The sequence below is a fragment of the Eriocheir sinensis genome, unplaced genomic scaffold, assembly GCF_024679095.1.
Source record: "Eriocheir sinensis breed Jianghai 21 unplaced genomic scaffold, ASM2467909v1 Scaffold218, whole genome shotgun sequence".
NCBI lineage: Eukaryota > Metazoa > Arthropoda > Malacostraca > Decapoda > Varunidae > Eriocheir > Eriocheir sinensis.
Window position 1 is genome coordinate 477,501 of NW_026111519.1, and position 15,879 is coordinate 493,379.

Here is a 15,879-nt window from a genome sequence, read left to right on the forward strand (position 1 = left end):
GATTTCGATAGGCCTTTTCCATAATGAAACACACACACACACACACACACACACACACACACACACACACACACACACACGATCACTAGTCATGTCAGTATAGTTCTGTAGATTTCAATAGGCCTTTTCCATAATGAAACACACACACACACACACACACACACACCAATCACTAGTCATGTCAGTATAGTTCTGTAGATTTCGATAGGCCTTTTCCATAATGAAACACACACACACACACACACACACACACACACACACACACACCAATCACTAGTCATGTCAGTATAGTTCTGTAGATTTCGATAGGCCTTTTCCATAATGAAACACACACACACACACACACACACACACACACACACACACACACACACACACCAATCACTAGACATGTCAGTATAGTTCTGTAGATTTCGATAGGCCTTTTCCATAATGAAACACACACACACACACACACACACACACACACACACACACACACACACACACACACACACACACACACACGATCACTAGTCATGTCAGTATAGTTCTGTAGATTTCAATAGGCCTTTTCCATAATGAAACACACACACACACACACACACACACACACACACACACACACACACACACACACCAATCACTAGTCATGTCAGTATAGTTCTGTAGATTTCGATAGGCCTTTTCCATAATGAAACACACACACACACACACACACACACACACACACACCAAGCACTAGTCATGTCAGTATAGTTCTGTAGATTTCGATAGGCCTTTTCCATAATGAAACACACACACACACACACACACACACACACACACACACACACGATCACTAGTCATGTCAGTATAGTTCTGTAGATTTCAATAGGCCTTTTCCATAATGAAACACACACACACACACACACACACACACACACACACACACACACACACACACACACACACCAATCACTAGTCATGTCAGTATAGTTCTGTAGATTTCAATAGGCCTTTTCCATAATGAAACACACACACACACACACACACACACACACACACACACACACACACACACACACCAATCACAAGTCATGTCAGAATAGGCCTCCCCATAGGCTCACAAGATGGTCAGAGAAAAAAAAAAATAATAATAATGTCATAGTCAAAGTAGGTCATTGTGTGTATTTGGGGTCATCCTAGGTCACTCCCCCCTCCCCTCCATCCTTCACCCCCCTGTACTGACCTCACTATCATCATCATCATCATCATTATCATTATATTACATACGTACATATAGATAAGTAAATCTCTCTCTCTCTCTCTCTCTCTCTCTCTCTCTCTCTCTCACACACACACACACACACACACACACAGAAATATACACTTAGAAATATTAACCGTTGAAATTAAAATAAAAAAGAAAACACACACACACACACACACACACACACACACACACGCCAACACTCACGTGCTTCCCAGAGGTTCCACTCGGAGTCCCTCATGTTGGTGATGTCGCGCCTGGCCCTCTCAATGCTCTCCTGAAGCATCTTGTCGGGAATGATGAAGTTGGGGCTGGCGGTCTTCCACTTCTTCAGGTCCACACCCTTGATATGCTTCCCCTGGCAGGCCATTGGGGCATTCCTGTGTGTGGAGAGCTTGGTTAACTATCGCCTGGTTCTCTGTCTGTCTGCCTAGCTACCCGTGCCTTTCCTAACCAAAGCCATCCCCTCATAGTGACAATATAAGAACTTGAGAACATAAGGAGGGTGCAAGAGGCCATTGGGGTGTTCCTGTGCGTGGAGAGCTTGGTTAACTATCGCCTGGTCCTCTGTCTGTCTGCCTAACTACCCGTCCCTTCCATAACCAAAGACTTTCCCTCGTAGTGACAATATAAGAACTTGTGAACGTAAGGAGTCTGCAAGAGGCCATTGGTGCATTGCTGTGGGTGGAGAGCTTGGTTAACTATCACCTGGTCCTCTGTCTGTCTGTCCAGCTATCCGTCCCTTCCTTAACCCAAAACATTCCCTCATAATGGCAACACATGCATAGACGTAACACATAGCTCGTCACATAAACACACACACACACACACACGCATCTATCCAACATTCACATTCTATCTATCTATGTAACTATTTTCAAACTGGCGATCTGGCGCTCTGAGATGCTTAAGAATACAAGCTTAAAACTATCGTAAACACACTTATTAAAACAGCACATACTGACTCATACAGAACCTCATAGTTTGACCGTCATTCTCATACTTACAGGAAGGAATCAGCCTCCAGCATGACCTTGGGCTGGACGTGCTGGAGCTTGTCGCTGCTGTCGCAGATCACACGTCCCAGGCTGGTCTTGCAGAGCTCGTAAAGTTGTTCTGAAAGTGTTTATTGAACGTACGTGAGCCAAAAATTGACTTGGTATATCTTTAAACACTATCTAGATATATGTTATTGGTGACGCAGGAAAATATTTAGGTTGGGAATCTAAACTAGGTAGCAGCGACGGGCCAAATTTGTGTCTTTACCGTGTAGCAGCGACAGGCCAAATTTGTGGCTTTACCGTGTAGCAGCGACGGGCCAAATTTGTGTCTTTACCGTGTAGCAGCGACAGGCCAAATTTGTGGCTTTACCGTGTAGCAGCGACGGGCCAAATTTGTGGCTTTACCGTGTAGCAGCGACAGGCCAAATTTGTGGCTTTACTGGTTAGAAGCGACGGGCCATCTTTGTGGCTTTACCGTGTAGCAGCGATGGGCCAAATTTGTGGCTTTACTGTGTAGCAGCGACGGGCCAAATTTGTGGCTTTACCGTGTAGCAGCGACGGGCCAAATTTGTGGCTTTACTGTGTAGCAGCGACGGCCAAATTTGTGGCTTTACCGTGTAGCAGCGACGGGCCAAATTTGTGGCTTTACTGTGTAGCAGCGACGGGCCAAATTTGTGGCTTTACCGTGTAGCAGCGACGGGCCAAATTTGTGGCTTTACTGTGTAGCAGTGACGGGCCAAATTTGTGGCTTTACCGTGTAGCAGCGACGGGCCAAATTTGTGGCTTTACTGTGTAGCAGCGACGGGCCAAATTTGTGTCTTTACCGTGTAGCTGCGACAGGCCAAATTTGTGGCTTTACTGTGTAGCAGCGACGGGCCAAATTTGTGGCTTTACCGTGTAGCAGCGACAGGCCAAATTTGTGGCTTTACTGTGTAGCAGCGACGGGCCAAATTTGTGGCTTTACCGTGTAGCAGCGATGGGCCAAATTTGTGGCTTTACTGTGTAGCAGCGACGGGCCAAATTTGTGGCTTTACCGTGTAGCAGCGACGGGCCAAATTTGTGGCTTTACTGTGTAGCAGCGACGGGCCAAATTTGTGGCTTTACCGTGTAGCAGCGACGGGCCAAATTTGTGGCTTTACTGTGAAGCAGCGACGGGCCAAATTTGTGGCTTTACCGTGTAGCAGCGACGGGCCAAATTTGTGGCTTTACTGTGTAGCAGTGACAGGCCAAATTTGTGGCTTTACTGTGTAGCAGCGACAGGCCAAATTTGTGGCTTTACTGTGTAGCAGCGACGGGCCAAATTTGTGGCTTTACCGTGTAGCAGCGACGGGCCAAATTTGTGGCTTTACCGTGTAGCAGCGACGGGCCAAATTTGTGCCATGATATAACACCCCCCAAAAGATGATACATAAACTGATCACAAATGCTTTGATATATATTATGAAATGGTTTGTATGGATGATGATTTTCCTCATTTTTCTTGCTTAGAAGGACCATTCAGAAACATGGTACCCGCTGTTACCGGGTTAAACACTTCTCTAAACACACACACACACACACACACACACACACACACACACACACACACACACACACGCACACACACAGACCGATGCTTAATTTACGATGTTTTTGTTTGTATCTATGTATATGATGTTTTGATAGCAATAAATATTTACTTACTAATCTACACACACACACACACACACACACACGCGTACCCTTAGTGAATGAGGAGGGCGGGATGTCGTCCTCATACCAGTAACGATCGCCTCGCCTCAGGTGGTGGAACTGGCGACCAATCAAACAGCCAAACGTGGGCCCGACCAGCGCTCCACAGTTTGGCTTTTCCGCGAGTCCACCGGTGAAGAGATCCACATCATCCACATGCCTGGGAGATGGATGAGAGTTACCACATTGTTAGTAGAGGTTGTAGTAGTATTTGCAAGGCATTGTTAGTCTAGTGCAGGATAACAAAGGCCTTTCCCAATGTCTCCATCTTGAAGGGAAAGGCATCTTGTATTCTCAGGGCTAAAAAATATATAAGAAATTGTGTTAACAGAGAAATGTATGGGGGTTAAGATCACAGACTTAAGGCTTTGATACAAGGCTTCCTTACTTATTGTTAGCCTTTTTGTTAGCTGTTTTTTGTTGTTTTTGATTTAAGGCGCGAACTGTTATCTCACGTGAGGTCCGGTGTACCGTTGCCTGCTTTCACAAGTTGATAGAAGTCGTGAGACAACACAATAGCCTTTTTAGTTAAGTGATGTGTGGCCGAGCGGTAGCCGTTATAAGTTCACTTTAGTTCACTTTAGTTCTCTTTAGTTCTCTCTCTCAGGTTAATACAAATACCAAATGTATTTTAACTATATTAACAGTTGTACTACATAAGGTTTACAGTTTACGTGAGCGAGACGCACGAAATCAGAGACAGCCACACCGCTGCAGGGCGCGGAGCACCGCTCGCCTGCCCGTCACCCGTCTTCTCTCTCTTCTCTGCGTTGTTCGCCTGTTTTATTTGCTTGTAGTGCGTCCGGAAGGGTGGGGCTTCCGGTTGATGACTGTTGATGAAAGTCATCATTTGCTGATCCTAGTGTCAGTTCATCACAGCTTCCCACGGCCAAAAGCACGACGTGTTGTTAGACATCCTGTTGTGCGACACCGACCGGGTGTCGCCACACGTACAGTCATACATACACATGTACATTATAATATACACATTACATCGCTCGGTTCTCTAAAAGTCGCGACCTCGCGACTCACCCGACCTTTAAAAGCAGTGTACCTACCCATGTTACAGTCGCACAATGTGTACTAGTTAAACGAGGTCCTGTTATTGCTTAAAAAAAATATATATATACAAGTCAGAGCCCGCCTAACGATACAGCATCGGGAAATGCCAATGACAATTAAAAATGAGCATGGAAGTAACAAGAAATGGGCAAAGTACATACAGGGCGAGGTAAACTTGGTAAGAGTCGTGGACATGGAAGCTCAGTACTATTCCGAGAAAACAAAATAATAGCTCGAAAAATTATTTACATGATACATCCTAGTAAAATTAAATTGACTAAACTGTCATTAGGATACATGGTAATGGAGCTATTTGGAATAGTAAAAAGAAAAAGGAACAATCCTTGAAGAAGATCTGCTGCACACTGAACCTTTGAGTCACACCTGGACACAAAACTGTCGCAGAGAAACGCTCATCCGTTGCGTGACAATTAATTGCCAGTGTCGTTACCCTCGGCACGCCTTCGAGACGGGTGGGGTTTACAACAATAGATAAGGTTGTGTGAAAAGAGGTAATGTTATCCGTAGAGTCTCCTATTAATTACAATGTGATAACAAGGACAAGTCTGGAGAACCTTAGAAGCATCGGCAGTCAGCACCACTAACTCCTAATACTCCGTTTTACAGGTCTACAGTACTATAAAAGAAAATCCTGTCACCAAGTTGTGAAATCACTGTTGTAACAAATCTCACTGAAATATATAATTCCAGCATAATTGATTAAAGTAATTCCAGCATTAATAAACATCAAATGACAAAGACAAATTTCCACCTATCCCTCGATCGTAACGAACGTGGATGACTGACATCTTTGACGCCAAAAATAATTCCCGTAACGGGTAACAGTGGTATGTCAAGTAAGGGTAAGTAAGACTTGTCTGCTTACTTCCAAAGCTTACAGATATTCACATGCTGGTTACGATAAAAGTTAGGGACAGCATCTGCTCAAGTTAAGTCTGTTAGTGCAGAGAAAAAGTCTGTTTTAAGCAGAAGCACATGAGGTTCAAGGTTAAATTGTACCTATCCCTATGTTAGTCTACACCCTCGGTTATTACGGCTCCAATTGAATTAAGAAGACTGACTGCCGATGCTTCTAAGGTTCTCCAGACTTGTCCTTGTTATCACATTGTAATTAATAGGAGACTCTACGGATAACATTACCTCTTTTCACACAACCTTATCTATTGTTGTAAACCCCACCCGTCTCGAAGGCGTGCCGAGGGTAACGACACTGGCAATTAATTGTCACGCAACGGATGAGCGTTTCTCTGCGACAGTTTTGTGTCCAGGTGTGACTCGAAGGTTCAGTGTGCAGCAGATTTTTGTTAGCCTTTTTGTTAGCTGTTTTTTGTTGTTTTTGATTTAAGGCGCGAACTGTTATCTCACGTGAGGTCCGGTGTACCGTTGCCTGCTTTCACAAGTTGATAGAAGTCGTGAGACAACACAATAGCCTTTTTAGTTAAGTGATGTGTGGCCGAGCGGTAGCCGTTATAAGTTCACTTTAGTTCACTTTAGTTCTCTTTAGTTCTCTCTCTCAGGTTGATACAAATACCAAATGTATTTTAACTATATTAACAGTTGTACTACATAAGGTTTACAGTTTACGTGAGCGAGACGCACGAAATCAGAGACAGCCACACCGCTGCAGGGCGCGGAGCGGCGGAGCACCGCTCGCCTGCCCGTCACCCGTCTTCTCTCCTCTTCTCTGCGTTGTTCGCCTGTTTTATTTGCTTGTAGTGCGTCCGGAAGGGTGGGGCTTCCGGTTGATGACTGTTGATGAAAGTCATCATTTGCTGATCCTAGTGTCAGTTCATCACAGCTTCCCACGGCCAAAAGCACGACGTGTTGTTAGACATCCTGTTGTGCGACACCGACCGGGTGTCGCCACACGTACAGTCATACATACACATGTACATTATAATATACACATTACATCATAAATCCCTTGTAGTTTCTTGGTGTTTTCCAGGGCAACGACATCACTGAGGTCTTGGAAGGAGACAGCTTTCAGGAGGCAGCTAACATTAACCTAGGACAGACCTGACCTAACCCACTACCTCCTTGCTATCATATTAAATCCATAAGAACTTAAGACTGTACATAACGGTCTGACAGCTAACATTAACCTGGGACAGACCTGACCTAACCCACTACCTCCTTGCTATCATATTAAATCCATAAGAACTGAAGACTTTACATAACGGTCTGACAGCTAACGTTAACCTAGGACAGACACAGACTAGCCGGAACACACTATAAACACTGCTTTCGGCTTCAGGGACATTCTCTAGTGCAGAACAACATAGGCATTTCCCAACAAGCAAACTGAAGCTACCAATACAAGGCTTCCTTACTTATAAATCCCTTGTAGTTTCTTGATGTTTTCCGGGGCAGTGACGTCACTCAGGCCTTGGAAGGAGGCAGCTTTCGGGAGGCCGCAGAGGTGCCTCCAGCGGTTGTATCCAGCGATGCCGTGGTCACGCCCCTGCTGCAGGATCTGTGCCGCCAGGTCCAGGCCAACACCTGATAGATAGATAGATAGATATTGAAAGATATAAAGAGATATATGACCAGCAATAGGTAATACACACACACACACACACACACACACACACACACACACACAGAGGAGGAGACAAGGAAAAAGAAGAGGAGGAGGAAGAGGAGAGAAGAAGAGGAGGAGGAGGAGGAAAGCAAAGAGGAAAAAGATGCAGAAGATAAAGCAAAAGAGGAGGAGGAGGAGGAGGAGGAAGAGAAAGAAGAAGAACAAGAACAAGAAGAAAAAGAGGAGGAGGAAGAACAAGAAGGTGATGCAGAAAAGGAAGAAGAGGAGGAAGAGGAGGAGGATAAGGAGGAGAAAGAAGAACAAGAACAAGAACAAGAAGAAAAAGAGGAGGAGGAAGAACAAGAAGAAGATGATGCAGAAAAGGAAGAAGAGGAAGAAGAGGAGGAGGAGGAGGAGGAGGAGGATAAGGAAGAGAAAGAAGAACAGACACACGTACACACCACACTAAATACACACAAAAAAATAAAATAATAATAATTCAAATAAAATGAAGATAAAAAAATATAAAAATCCCCTATATACCCACCCCCACCATACCCCCATACCCACCAGTCTTAGCGTCCTCGAACATCTTGCTGGTCATGGCTTCGGAAATGGCCATGTCCTCGTTCTGGGCGTGGGAGCTGACCATCCCCTCAAGGACCTCGTCGAACTTGCCTCGCTTGTAAAGGTTGAAGGGTGCGTAGAAGGTGCTGGCAATGGGGCGTTCCTTGACCTTCTGACCCTGTGGCGGGGGAGGAAGAGGAGGAGGAGGAGGAGGAGGAGGAGGAGGAGGAGGAGGATGGTTGGTTAGCATGAGTGAATATGAGAAGAAGGAAGAGGAATAAGAGAAGGAGGGGGTGGAGAGGTGGAGGAGGAGGAGGAGGAGGATTGTTGGTTAGCATGAGTGAATTTGAGAAGGAAGAGGAATAAGAGAAGGAGGGGGTGGAGAAAAGGAGGAGGAGGAAACATGGAAACATGGACTAGCAGGCAGCAGAAAGCCTGTTGGCTCATTACTAGGCTGCCTGCGTTCAGTGATTCAATCAATCCGTTTGCCATAGGAGTGGCTTGCAGGGAAGGATTAAAGCACTTGTGTATCTACTCTTGGGAGCGTTTAGTTCACTCCCGATGCAGCAAAGTGGCGATCAATGCGTTTCTTGAAGGAGTTGATGGTCTCTGCGCTAACCACTTCTGCAGGAAGGCTGTTCCAGTGGCGAACAACTCTATTCGAGAAATAACTCCTGCCGATGTCGGTATTGCATCGCTTTGCTTGAATTGTTTTTCCGTTGTTTCTTGTTCTCAGGTTGGTTTGTAGCGTGAAGAGTTTGGAGTGATCAACGTTGCTGAGCTTGTTCAGGTACTTAAAGACTTGTATCATGTCTCCCCGCAGGCGTCTCTTTTCCAACGTGAAGAGGTTGAGTCGCTCGAGTCGCTCTTCATAGGGCTTCGTCCTCAGTGATGGTATCATCTTCATGGCGCGGCGCTGTACTCTCTCAAGTAATTCAATGTCTTTCCTGTAATTAGGAGACCAGAATTGCACGGCGTATTCCAGGTGGGGCCTTACCAGCGAATTGTACAAGGATAACATAACTCCCGGCGTCTTGTATTCGAAGTTCCTCGATATGAACCCAAGCATTGTATTGGCTTTCTTACAGGCGGACTTGCAGTGTTTTATTTGTTTCAAGTCACTGCTGATGGTGACCCCGAGGTCTCTTTCCTCTTGCACAACATGTAGTGGTTCGCCACCCATGTGGTATGTGTAGTTGCTGTTTCTGGATCCGATATGCATTACTTTACATTTGGCAGTGTTGAAGGACATCTGCCATTTTTCTGACCACCGAGTGATCTGGTCCAGGTCTCTCTGGATAATTTCGCAGTCTGCCGTCGTGAGGGCCTTCCCACCCACCTTTGTGTCGTCGGCAAATTTTGAAAGATTGGATTTCAATCCTAGTTCTAGGTCGTTGATATATATGATGAAAAGTATGGGTCCCAGCACTGACCCCTGTGGCACTCCACTTGTGACCGGGAGCCACTCGGAGGCCTGTCCGTTGAGTACAACTTGTTGTTTTCTTCCAGTGAGCCAGTCCTTGATCCACGCTGTCAGATTGCCGCCTAGTCCTGCCGACTTGAGTTTCTTGAGGAGTCTTTCGTGTGGCACTTTGTCAAAGGCTTTCTGAAAGTCTAGATATATAACATAACAAAGAAGGAGGAGGAGGAATAAGAGGAGGAGGGGATGAAGAAGAGAGGAGGAGGAGGAGGAGGAGGAGGGTTGGTTAGCATGAGTGAATTTGAGGAGAAGAAGGAGGAGGAATAAGAGGAGGAGGGGATGAAGAAGAGAGGAGGAGGAGGAAGAGGAGGAGGATGGTTGGTTAGCATGAGTGAATTTGAGGAGAAGAAGGAGGAGGAATAAGAGGAGGAGGGGATGAAGAAGAGAGGAGGAGGAGGAAGAGGAGGAGGATGGTTGGTTAGCATGAGTGAATTTGAGGAGAAGGAGGAGGAGGAATAAGAGGAGGAGGGGGTGAAGAGGAGGAGGAGGAGGAGGAGGAGGAGGAGGAATAAGAGGAGGAGGGGGTGAAGAGGAGGAGGAGGAGGAGGAGGAGGAGGGTTGGTTAGCATGAGTGAATTTGAGGAGAAGGAGGAGGAATAAGAGGAGGAGGGGATGAAGAAGAGAGGAGGAGGAGGAGGAGGAGGAGGAGGAGGAGGAGGAGGAAGAAGAAGAATTAACAAAGGGTAGACTAAACACACACACACACACACACACACACACACACACACACACACAGGCAGGCTTTTTCTTTAGCAGGCATTTTCATTTTTTCTTTGTTTCCTTTTTTCTTTCCCTTGAACTGTTTCCTCTACTGTAAAAAAATAAAAAATAAAAAACACAGTCAAGGTGCCGCCCCCCCGCCCCCCACAAGCGACGTAAACAAACAAACACTCACGTCTTCAAAATAAGCCACTGTGTTCGGCATCATGGAGGCGACGAACTGGAGCGCTTGAGTGGCCACAGAGTTAGCGATGCCGGCGTTGATGTTGATGTCGTAGCCGGCGAAGAATCCCGAAGACTGCAGAGCCAGGCCGTACTTCTCAATGATGCCCTGAGGAGGAGGAGGAGGAGGAGGTATGAGAAGAAGGAGGAGGAGGAGGAGGAGAAGTATTTACGAAGGGCAGACTGTATAATTATGATAAGGAGGAGGAGAAGGAGGAGGAGGAGGAGGAGGCGAGAGACAGACAGAGAGAGAGAGACATGGAAAAGAAGCTGTAAAATGAATCAATAAATCAATAAATAAATAATTAAAAGAAAAATTAATCAGCATTACCTACACCAATGAGGTCCAGCAGGGCTACAGAATTTCTTCCTTGTGAGCGGAGTCTTCTTCTTCTGCTTCTTCTTCTTTGTCACACATCCTGCAAGCCAGAGGAAGTTAGTAGTGGTAGTGGTAGTGGTAGTGGTGGTGGTAGTAGTAGTAGTAGTAGTAGTAGTATAGTGAGGGTGCTGATTCTCATGGTAGTAGTAGTAGTAGTTGTAGTAGTAGACAGATAAATAGATAGTTAGGTGGATTGATAAATAAATAATTATAAGTTAAATAATTAGTAGCAATACTTATACAAAACATGTACAAAATGGTGAATCATTAAACCTCAAAATGGTGAATTAATAAACCTTCTTAAGTCAAAAAGTTTCAATTGCAATTAATAAACAAATCAATAAAGAAACAACAGAAACACATTTTACAGCCTCCAAAGGTGCCAGCCCTATGATGTCCAAATCCCTTATGCAAGAGTTAACCAGCATCCTCATTCTTTCATCCCCATACTGTCCAAATCCCTCATGCAAGAGTTAACCAGCATCCTCATTCTTTCATCCCTGTACTGTCCAAATCCCTCATGCAAGAGTTAACCAGCATCCTCATTCTTTCATCCCCATACTGTCCAAATCCCTCATGCAAGAGTTAACCAGCATCCTCATTCTTTCATCCCTGTACTGTCCAAATCCCTCATGCAAGAGTTAACCAGCATCCTCATTCTTCCATCCCCATGCTGTCCAAATCCCTCATGCAAGAGTTAACCAGCATCATCACTCCTTCATCCCTGTACTGTCCAAATCCCTTATGCAAGAGTTAACCAGCATCTTCACTCTTTCATCTCTGTACTGTCCAAATCCCTCATGCAAGAGTTAACCAGCATCCTCATTCTTTCATCCCTGTACTGTCCAAATCCCTCATGCAAAAGTTAACCAGCATCCTCATTCTTTCATCCCCATACTGTCCAAATCCCTCATGCAAGAGTTAACCAGCATCATCACTCCTTCATCCCTGTACTGTCCAAATCCCTCATGCAAGAGTTAACCAGCATCATCACTCCTTCATCCCTGTACTGTCCAAATCCCTCATGCAAGAGTTAACCAGCATCCTCATTCTTTCATCCCTGTACTGTCCAAATCCCTCATGCAAGAGTTAACCAGCATCCTCATTCTTTCATCCCCATGCTGTCCAAATCCCTCATGCAAGAGTTAACCAGCATCATCACTCCTTCATCCCTGTACTGTCCAAATCCCTTATGCAAGAGTTAACCAGCATCTTCACTCTTTCATCCCTGTACTGTCCAAATCCCTCATGCAAGAGTTAACCAGCATCCTCATTCTTTCATCCCTGTACTGTCCAAATCCCTCATGCAAAAGTTAACCAGCATCCTCATTCTTTCATCCCCATACTGTCCAAATCCCTCATGCAAGAGTTAACCAGCATCATCACTCCTTCATCCCTGTACTGTCCAAATCCCTTATGCTAGAGTTAACCAGCATCTTCACTCTTTCATCCCTGTACTGTCCAAATCCCTCATTCAAGAGTTAACCAGCATCTTCACTCTTTCATCCCTGTACTGTCCAAATCCCTCATGCAAGAGTTAACCAGCATCATCACTCCTTCATCCCTGTACTGTCCAAATCCCTTATGCTAGAGTTAACCAGCATCTTCACTCCTTCATCCCTGTACTGTCCAAATCAATCATGCTAGAGTTAACCAGCATCTTCACTCTATCATCCCTGTACTGTCCAAATCCCTCATGCAAGAGTTAACCAGCATCCTCATTTTTTCATCCCTGTACTGTCCAAATCCCTCATGTAAAAGTTAACCAGCATCCTCATTCTTTCATCCCCATACTGTCCAAATCCCTCATGCAAGAGTTAACCAGCATCATCACTCCTTCATCCCTGTACTGTCCAAATCCCATATGCTAGAGTTAACCAGCATCTTCACTCTTTCATCCCTGTACTGTCCAAATCCCTCATTCAAGAGTTAACCAGCATCTTCACTCTTTCATCCCTGTACTGTCCAAATCCCTCATGCAAGAGTTAACCAGCATCTTCACTCTTTCATCCCTGTACTGTCCAAATCCCTCATGCAAGAGTTAACCAGCATCTTCACTCCTTCATCCCTGTACTGTCCAAATCAATCATGCTAGAGTTAACCAGCATCTTCACTCTTTCATCCCTGTAATCTCCAAATCCCCTATGCAAGAGTTAACCAGCATCTTAATTCTTTCATCCCCATAATGTTCAAATCCATCATGCAAGAGTTAACCATCATCTTCACTCCTTCATGCAAGAGTTAACCAGCAGCTTCACACCTTCATCCCTGTACTGCCAAAATCCCACATGCAAGAGTTAACCAGCATCTTCATTCTTTCATTCTTGCACTGTCCAAATCCCTCATGCAAGAGTTAACCAGCCTTTTCATTTCTTCATCCCTGTACTGTCCAAATCCCTCATGCAAGAGTTAACCAGCATCCTCACTCCATCCCTGTACTGTCCAAATCCCTCATGCAATAGTTAACCAGCATCTTCATCCCTGTACTATCCAAATCCCTCATGCAAGAGTTAACCAGCATCTTCATTCCTTCATCCCTGTACTGTCCAAATCCCTCATGCAAGAGTTGTCCAGCACTGTCATTCTTTCATTCCCATACTGTCCAAATCCTTTATGCAAGAGTTAACCAGCATTCTCATTCCTTCATCCCTATACTCCCCATTTCCCACGTGCAAGAGTTAACCAGCATCTTCATTCCTTCATCCCTATACTGCCCAAATCCCTCATGCAAGAGTTAACCAGCATCTTCATTCTTTCATCCCTTTCACTGATAAACTCCTGAACAGTCTTCCTTTGTCTGTACTTCCTCCTGCCTATGACTTGAACTCTTTCAGGAGGAGAGTATCAGGCCACCTCTCCCCCTGAAACTGACCTCTCTTTTGGCCACTCATCTAAACTCTTTTTTCATAGGGGCAGTGAGTAGCAGGCATTTTTTCTCTTTTTTTTTTCCCTTGAGCTGCTTCCTTTGCTATAAAAAATATATATATACATAAAATAATATAGATGTTACTATGCTATCTTCAGGTAAGTGGGGCCAAATAGCATTTCTGTACAGGGTCAAATTGCATCTCTTTACAGGTGGGCCTAGCCAATGGAAGGGTTGTGGCCAAAAGAGAGGTCAGTTTCAGGGGGAGAGGTGGTCTGATACTCTCCTCCTAAAAGAGTTCAAGTCACAGGCAGGAGGAAATACAGACCAAAGAAGATTGTTCATGAGTTTACCACGGTGAGGGATGAAAGAGTGAAGATGCTGGTTAACTCTTGCATAAGGGATTTGGACAGTGTAGGGATGAAGGAAAGAGGAGGAGGAGGAGGAGGAGGAAAAAGAAGAAGGAAGACGAGAACGAAAAGGAGGAGGAGAAAAAGAAGGAAGGAAGAAGAAGGAAGAGGAGGAGGAAGAGAAGAAGGAAGAGAAGAAGAAGGAAAAGAAGGAGGAAGAGGAGAAGAAGAAGGAAAAGGAGGAGGAAGAGAAGAAGAAGAAGAAGAAGAAGAAGAAGATGAGAAGAAGAAGAAAAAGAAGATGAAGAAGAAGGAGGAAGAGGAAGAAAGGAAGAAGAAGAAGAAGAAGAAGAAGAAGAAGAAGAGGAGGAGGAGGAGGAGGAGGAGTAGAAGAAGAGGAAGAAGAAAAAGAAGAAAAGAAAAGAGGAGGAGAAGAAGAAGAAGAAAAAGACAAAGAAAAAGGAGGAAGAGAAGATTTTTGAACAGTTCACTGATGGGGAAGGAGAGAGAGAGAGAGAGAGAGAGAGAGAGAGAGTCTTTAGTCACTCCTTTAGAAACACACACACACACACACACACACACACACACACACACACACACACACACACACACTTACTTGGCCAGACTTGAAGGCAGGAGGAGGAGGTCTGTCAAAGTTCCATGGTGTAGAGTCACTCCTTCTTGCCTCCTGGAACACTTGCCGATGGGTGGTGGGTCCAGTGGCTGTAATAAAGGGTGAATCTTATAACAGCATGAAGGGCTTTAGTAAGGGGGATATTAACAAGGTTTTGTTGGTAAGAGATCCGGGTAGGACACATAGTAATGGGTTTAAACTTAACTTCAGATTCAACAAGGACACAGGCAAGAATTGGTTTACTAACAGAGTGGTGGATGAGTGGAACAGGCCTGGCAGTCATGTGGTGAGTGAGTGCCAATACTAACAGACTGGTGGATGAGTGGAACAGGCCTGGCAGTCATGTGGTGAGTGAGTGCCAATACTAACAGACTGGTGGATGAGTGGAACAGGCCTGGCAGTCATGTGGTGAGTGAGTGCCAATACTAACAGAGTGGTGGATGAGTGGAACAGGCCTGGCAGTCATGTGGTGAGTGCCAATACTAACAGACTGGTGGATGAGTGGAACAGGCCTGGCAGTCATGTGGTGAGTGAGTGCCAATACTAACAGAGTGGTGGATGAGTGGAACAGGCCTGGCAGTCATGTGGTGAGTGCCAATACTAACAGACTGGTGGATGAGTGGAACAGGCCTGGCAGTCATGTGGTGAGTGAGTGCCAATACTAAGACTGGTGGATGAGTGGAACAGGCCTGGCAGTCATGTGGTGAGTGAGTGCCAATACTAACAGACTGGTGGATGAGTGGAACAGGCCTGGCAGTCATGTGGTGAGTGAGTGCCAATACTAACAGAGTGGTGGATGAGTGGAACAGGCCTGGCAGTCATGTGGTGAGTGAGTGCCAATACTAACAGACTGGTGGATGAGTGGAACAGGCCTGGCAGTCATGTGGTGAGTGAGTGCCAATACTAACAGACTGGTGGATGAGTGGAACAGGCCTGGCAGTCATGTGGTGAGTGAGTGCCAATACTAACAGACTGGTGGATGAGTGGAACAGGCCTGGCAGTCATGTGGTGAGTGAGTGCCAATACTAACAGAGTGGTGGATGAGTGGAACAGGCCAGGCAGTCATGTGGTGAGTGAGTGCCAATACTAAC

General features: G+C 45.4%; 1 protein-coding gene across 4 annotated transcripts in view; it reads right to left on the bottom strand.

The window, feature by feature from the left end:
• The window catches only part of LOC126990871 (thyroid peroxidase-like), a 47,025-nt gene that overhangs the window by 4,558 nt on the left and 26,588 nt on the right, over window positions 1-15,879 (bottom strand). For 2 of the 4 annotated variants that reach the window (XM_050849519.1, XM_050849518.1), the window contains exons 1-5: window positions 8,141-9,108; window positions 7,380-7,548; window positions 3,954-4,123; window positions 2,239-2,347; window positions 1,439-1,611 (exon numbers count right to left, since the gene is read on the bottom strand). In XM_050849519.1, the coding sequence (XP_050705476.1) occupies window positions 1,439-1,611; window positions 2,239-2,347; window positions 3,954-4,123; window positions 7,380-7,548; window positions 8,141-8,387 (868 nt within the window). In that variant the 5' untranslated portion in view covers window positions 8,388-9,108. Of the gene's footprint in view, window positions 1-1,438; window positions 1,612-2,238; window positions 2,348-3,953; window positions 4,124-7,379; window positions 7,549-8,140; window positions 9,109-10,512; window positions 10,669-10,890; window positions 10,979-14,770; window positions 14,878-15,879 lie in introns of those variants that run through there. The other 2 variants (XM_050849521.1, XM_050849520.1) reach the window with 2 other exon arrangements.